The following is a 6,914-nucleotide window of genomic DNA, read 5'->3' on the forward strand; positions in this document are numbered from 1 at the left end:
TAGTTCTTTTTAAACATTTCCTCAGTATAGTGTTTTTCAGTTTGTGTTGCTGAAGAATATTAAGGTACCGGCTCACCTAACTCAGAAGTGGCTAGAGGACCACAGACATTCAAATGTTCCCGGGCCCCAGGAGAGGCGGAACATCTCGCCCTGCCAGACCCGCGGTACCACAGGAGCTCGCTTGCGCGCTCCACTTCCGTCTCCACCGGCTCGCACCCGCCCGCGCATGCGCTGAACTTTAAGTGGCACTATCGGAGGAGGCCGTGTTGGTGAGCTTAAAGGTTCATTTCTAGCCAGTCCTCGAATGGAAGGTGAATGTTCACGACACTTCTTTTAAGCGCGATCTGTGGAACTCAACTCCAAGACAGGCCGGAACCAGAAGTCGGGACCACAGCGTTTCTTCCCTTCCTTTCTGAGCGAGCACTTCCGCCCAGGGGGCGGGAATATCTGAGACTTCCGGCACTAGCTACTGGAAAGGCACTTCCGGTTTCTGTTGCCAAGGCGCCATCCGGCCCGCGGGCCGTGAGGGCGACTTTAGTGGCGTCGTCCCCTACCCCCTTCCCCGGGGGCGAGATGTCGGGGCTCAGCCACTTAGAGACGGAGGGCTGCCGTAACCTGCTCGAGCTGCTGGATAACGATGAGATCATGGCCCTGTGCGACACTGTCACCAACCGCCTGGTGCATCCTGTGGACCGCCAAGGTAGGCACCCACAGGGCGGCTGTCTCTCGCCGAGGGGACCGGCGGGGAGAGGAGGCTCCGCTCAGGCGTGAACCCGCGAGGCGGCTGCTTGGGTCTTGGGAGTTGGGGGGCGGGGCTGGTGGGGCGGACAGGGGTACAGGCCGGGTAAAGCTTTGGCGCGATTACGAGATCAGGCATTTTTCATGATTTCCAAGAGCCCCCGACCCCCGACCCCCCATCCCCCCCCCCCTTGTATTTCAGTTTTAAGTTTCAGCCATCTGAGGAGTCAGCTAGCTGCTGCTCTGACTGTTTCCTTTCAGCCTGAAGGGAGCACAGAAACACCTTTTGTGGGTCTCATAGGTAAACATCGTTTGCCAGAAAGAAACTAGCAAAAGGCTGATGGCGTTAGTCCGTGTATTCCACGTATATCAAGGAATGCTCAGTCTCTTCGTCCTACATATAAAAGTTGTCGTGGCAGGACCACACTTTCTTTTAAGTTCTAAAAATTTTATATAAGACACAAAGGATATAAGTACGTTGAATTATAAATCATTTAAAAATGTCCTTACTAAATACATTAGGGAAACGTACGTATGTTGCTGTAAAAAAAGGGAAATGACAAAACAAAAACACCCCCCCCCAACAAACAAACAAACCAGTCGAATGTGGTAACTACTCTGAAATTAATGGGAAAAGAGGATAGCGGCCGTTAAGGGGCTTTGAAATAGGGGCTTTAAAGATACTGCGTGTCCATGGGATAAGATCTGAGGAAGGTATGTGTGATGAGGGCAGTTTTTAAAAATTGCCATTTTGCATGTGTCATATATCACAAAGATATCTGGTCCGTGTTGTCAGCACAATTTTCAGATTTAAATGCAACTCCTTGATTCTGCCACTTACAACTTTGATTATCTGTAGAGTCAGGAGTTTGACAACGTTCCTTGACATCTCAAGGTTTATGGATTTTAGATATTTGGGGCATAGAAATAACTTTTTTTTCCGGGTAAGGTTTTTTTGTTTGTTTGTTTGTTTTGTTTTTTTGGGCTGTGTTGCCCTGGCTGTCCTGGACTCGCTTTGTAGATCAGCCTGGCCTCAAACTCAGAGATATGCCTATTGTTTTTAAAATTACAAGTATTGTTTGTAGGCCCGGCTAGCAATCAATCAAGACACAGACACTTGTTATATTTTAAGATAGCCTTAATTAACCTGGAGCAGGGCAGATCTCAATCCTCTAAACTACTTTCCATAGTAGGGCCTCAGGCCTGGGATCCCTTTCTCAATACTATGCCATCTGTTTTAAATAATTTTTATCAAGCTACCTCCCATCCATAATCTCAAATACTTGTAAATGTTCTTTATCTGGCCTGGATTCTCCATCCACACCGCCAGCTAACCCATGGCGACTTACTCTCTTTATTTCAGCTCTCTCCCTTTGGCAGTCCTTTTTCTTTCCAGAATTTCTCTCACGCCTAGCCCCACCTGTCTCCTTTGCCCTGCCCAGGTGGGATGGCTTTTTATTAAGCAAAAGGTAGGTCAGACAGCAAGCTGTAATTAGCATCAAAATACACCAGACCATCCCCCAACATATGCCTGCCTCTGCCTCCCCAGTGCTGAGACTGAAGACATGCTGCCACTGCCTGCTAGGTAAAGAAAGTTTAAAGGATTATAAAAGGAGACAAATGGCCCTGCTGCGGTGGTGGTGCGCACCTTTAACTGCAGCACTGGAGAGGCAGGCAGGATCTCTGTAAGTTGGAGGCCAGCCTGATTTACAGAGTGAGTCCTGGACAGCCAGAGATACACAGAGAAACCTTGTCTCAGAAAAACAAACAAACAAAACAAAACAAAGGGTGGGTAGGTGGGGTGGGGAAACAAATGGATAAGCCACTTGATTTTCAAAGCCATAGCCATCTTAATGCAAAAGCAAGTATGCAAACAAGAGCTTCAATACTTTTCAGTAGAATTTTGCTGACATAGAGCAAATTTACAAATGCCTCATGATTGTCTATTAATTTTTGTTATTTTTTTTATAGATGCTATCCATGCAATATTAGTGTATAGCCAAAATGTAGAAGAACTTCTGAGGCGCAAAAAAGTCCACCGAGAAGTCATATTTAAGTATTTGGCAATACAAGGGGTGGTTGTACCTCCAACTACTGAGAAACACAATCTTATTCAGTATGCAAAAGGTTACTGGGAAAAACAGACGCAGAAACTGAAGGAGCCAGCGGAGCCAGCTACAAAGCCAGAGGAGATCCAGCTCTTCCAACAGGTACCTTAGATTTGTGCTGACATTCTGAATCCTCGCTGTGTCTGAAACTGCAAACATCCTGGACCTGAGGGTGCGTGGTTCATAGCACTTGTGTTTTCACTTTTTATCTCCTTTACATGCTCCAAGACCATGAACGAATACTTCAGACTTGGTGGGGTGTATGCAATCTGTGGGGTTGGGTGTGGGGTCAGGGAGTGCCCTCTTTCCACAAATGAGAATTACCGTATGTTTAGAAAGTAGACTATAACAGTAATTTCATTTTATTTTAAAAGAAAGCTACTGTACATTTCTTTTCTCATTTTGTAAAACTGCCTTTATAAGCCATGTAAATTTTTCATTTAAGAAATTTTTAAAAATTTCATTTAAGAAATTAAAAGAAAAAGATTTCAGGGCTGGAGAGATGGCTTAGAGGTTAAGAGCACTGTCTCCTCTTCCAGAGGTCCTGAGTTCAATTGTCAGCAACCGCATGGTGGCTCACAACCATCTGTAATGAGATCTGGTGCCCTCTCCTGGTATACAGATGTACATGCAGGCAGCGCACTGCATATATAATAAATAAATAAATATTTTTTAAAAAGAAAGGAAAAAGATTTTCATTTTTCTTCAGTTAATCCTTGCATCATGTGAGTGTGCTCATGCACACATTTGTGTGTATGTGTGTGTGTCTTACTTTTAGATATTGAGTGCTTTAATGTTCATTGACATAACTTTGGATAGTTACTGTGCTTTTATTTTAGGACAGGATGTTTTAAGGTCTTGTGTGCTTAATATACTGAAAAGAAAAAATGCTTTTCAATCTTGTGAAGATGGAGAAAATATACTTTTTTTTTTTTTTTTTTTTTTTTTTTTGGTTTTTCGAGACAGGGTTTCTCTGTGTAGCCTTGACTGTCCTGGACTCCAGGCTGGCCTCGAACTCACAGCAATCCACCTGCCTCTGCCTCTGCCTCCCGAGTGCTGGGATTAAAGGCGTGCACCACCACGCCCGACTGAGAAAATATACTTATATATCACATATTGTGCTAAATATATTGATACATATTTATATATAATATAGAATAAGATATAGCATCTTATTACTTTTTTAATTTAATTTTTTTTTTAATTTTAATTTTTTTGTTTTTTGAGATAGGGTTTCTCTGTGTAAGAGCCCTAGTTGTCCTGGAATTCTCTTTGTAGACCAGGCTAGCCTTGATCTCCACAGAGATCCATCTGCCTCTGCCTCTCAAGTGTTGGGATTAAAGGCGTGTGTCACCATGCCTGGCATAACATCTTATTCTTTTTTTTTGTTTGTTTGGTTCCCCCCCCACACCCCCACACCCCAAGATGGGGTTTCTCTGTGTGGCCTTGGCTGTCCTGGACTCGCTTTGTAGACCAGGCTGGACTCGAACTCACAGCGATCCGCCTGCCTCGGCCTCCCTAGTGCTGGGATTAAAGGCGTGTGCCACCATGCCCGTCTTATAACATCTTATTCTTGATGGAGTATTTTGTTCTGGAATACATAGATATATGAGGTCTAGTTTATAGGGTGTGCTTTTATACTAATATTCCCTTTCGTTTAAAGAATTAATAATCCCAGTAATAGAAAATACCCATTTTAGTCCCTTTTTGAAGTATCTATTTAAAGAAGTTAGTAAGGAATTTTTTAAAAAAAATCTGACAAACCTCTCCTGGCTAAAATAAAAAAAATGGTCATCTGCTTGAGTAGATTCCATGAGTGACAGGAGCTTAAATACTTTTCAATAGAATTTATGATAATGTTAGAAAAATGTACAAATTCCTCATGCGTTTTATTAATTATTGCAATTTCCTATTTTCATCAACATCTTTATTGAGATTTAGTTTACAGTCAATAAAGGCTCCATTTGAAGCAATTGTGGTAAAGCTTTGAGAGACATGTATAATTACGGGAAAATTGTGCACAAGCCAGTATCATTGACTTTTTATGCTGATACTTATATCTTAAGGGACTTTGTTCATTTTGTATTTTTTTGAACTTCCTTTATCTAAGATCACATTCTTTGGTATTGCATATAACATTCCTGTATTGCTGTTTTATCATTGGTTTTGAAGAGACAGACTATCAATACGTGGCCTGTAACCTCAGCACACAGGAGACAAGAGGCTTGATGAATGCAGAGTAAGATTCTCTCTTAGAAAGCCCAGAAGGTCTAGGGGACATATCAGCTTGACCCCAAACACAGTACAGAAGAAGGAAGGAGAGGGGGAGGGGCAGGGAAGGATGACTGACAGAGTGCTAGGGCTGGCCTTGGACCTCTGTGCCCACTCATCCTTAGCGGTGTGCCCCTGAGCCCAGCAGTGGCCTTGTTAAATTTTACTTATCTAAAATTTAAATGTAAAAGGTTTTTTTCTTTTTGAAAGAGGTTTTTCTTGGCATGCTGTGTTTCAGATCCCTTTCCTCCAAACAGGACATTACCACTTCTTTAGGAAACAGGTTATATAGAAACTTGGATGTGAGTGGTGAACCTTTATTTTACTTTCTGTTTGCTTTAACCAGCAGGCAAAAGAAGAAAAAGAAGCTGAAAAGGTTGATTTTCGTCGCTTAGGAGAAGAATTCTGTCACTGGTTCTTTGAACTTCTTAATTCTCAGAACCCATTTCTGGGACCACCTCAAGATGAGTGGGGCCCACAGCACTTCTGGCATGATGTCAAGCTTAGGTTTTATTACAGCACCTCAGAGCAAAACGTGACAGACTACCATGGAGCAGACATTGTGAGCCTTCGCTTACTGTCATTAGTGAAAGAGGAATTTCTTTTTCTCAGTCCCAACCTCGATTCTCAAGGACTAAAATGTGCGTCCTCTCCTCATGGATTGGTTATGGTTGGAGTTGCAGGGACTGTCCACCGAGGAAATACTTGTTTGGGCATATTTGAACAAACTTTTGGACTTATCCGTAGCCCTTTTGTGGAAAATACTTGGAAAATCAAGTTTATCAACCTCAGAATTGTTGGCGGAAGTTCCCTTTCTCCTGGCCCATCGTTGAAACCAGCAATTACGTTTGAACAGAGCGATCTGGAGGCCTTTTATAATGTAATCACTATGTGTAGTAGCCCTGAGGTACGACCTAATGTAAGGCAGACATTGGAGAGTGGAGACCAGGTTGTAGGTAGTGCAGATGAGGTATTCTTGAACAAAAAGGAACTGAATTTGCCTAACCCTCTAAAGCACTGAGCTCTATCCAGTCAGCTTAAAGTAGCTACAGAAGCAACACTGATCATCTCTAAGCAATTGCAGATGTGAGGACTGACACATTTTAGCTGAAATACCTTTTGGACTACAGACTAATGTGAATACTTGCCTAATTCTACCTGAGTTACAGCAAATGTTCTGAGAACTTATTGTGGTCCACCAAATAAATCCCACTTGAGATGTTGTAAATAACTGTGTGCCTTAGAAACCTTAGGTAATATTTTCGTTTTATTTATTGAATAGCCTGCTAATCTCTGCATTTCTAAGTGGCAGAGACTAATGGTATTCATGGCTTATTATTGTGTTCTCTCTCTCTTCCCCCTCTAGTGCCCTCTCTCTCTCAGACTAGAACTCAGTGATCCACCTGTCTCTGCCTCCTAAGTGCTGGGGATAAAGGTGTGTGCCACCACGCCTGGCTCTTATTAGTAGTTTACAAGTGCACCTTGCTAAAGTGTTACCATTTAAAACAAAACCAAACCAGCCGGGCGTGGTGGTGGTGTACACCTTTAATCCCAGCACTTGGGAGGCAGAGGCAGGCGGATCTCTGAGTTCCAGGACAGCCAAGGAAGGCTACACAGAGAAACCCTGTCTCAACCCCCACCCCCCCTCAGAAAAACCAAAAAAACAACAACAACAAAACCCACCAACATTTTATAGATGTTTCGTGTAAACTCAAAAGTCCTATATAAAATACAAGTCACAGACTTTTCCAAAAGTCTAGTAATTTAGCCTGGAAAAAAAAAATACTGCCTTTTAAA

The 6,914-nt window shown here is 42.9% G+C and overlaps 1 protein-coding gene across 2 annotated transcripts; it reads left to right on the forward strand.

Annotated features, from left to right (window-relative positions):
• Positions 1–214: 214 nt before the first annotated feature.
• Positions 215–6,348, forward strand: LOC311609157 (uncharacterized protein C3orf38 homolog). 2 transcript variants are annotated; one of them, XM_084801981.1, is made up of 3 exons: positions 215–700; positions 2,710–2,948; positions 5,467–6,348. In XM_084801981.1, the coding sequence occupies exons 1-3, from the start codon at positions 316–318 to the stop codon at positions 6,136–6,138; spliced, it is 1,296 nt and encodes a 431-aa protein (XP_084658107.1). In that variant the 5' UTR covers positions 215–315; the 3' UTR covers positions 6,139–6,348. The 2 variants fall into 2 exon arrangements, with proteins under 2 accessions (XP_084658107.1, XP_084658106.1); XM_084801980.1 differs by having other exon boundaries at positions 228–700; positions 5,464–6,348.
• The last annotated feature ends 566 nt before the right edge of the window (positions 6,349–6,914 follow it).

The sequence above is a fragment of the Acomys minous genome (assembly GCF_964271855.1).
Source record: "Acomys minous genome assembly, chromosome: 11".
Lineage (NCBI taxonomy): Eukaryota > Metazoa > Chordata > Mammalia > Rodentia > Muridae > Acomys > Acomys minous.

Bases quoted from the DNA above. Each gene is read 5' to 3' on its own strand.
- LOC311609157 (XM_084801980.1), top strand. From the start codon at position 316: ATGTTCACGACACTTCTTTTAAGCGCGATCTGTGGAACTCAACTCCAA. The intron at 701-2,709 runs GTAGGCACCCAC...TTTTTTTTATAG, and splicing joins GCATCCTGTGGACCGCCAAG to ATGCTATCCATGCAATATTA. The intron at 2,949-5,463 runs GTACCTTAGATT...TGCTTTAACCAG, and splicing joins AGATCCAGCTCTTCCAACAG to CAGGCAAAAGAAGAAAAAGA.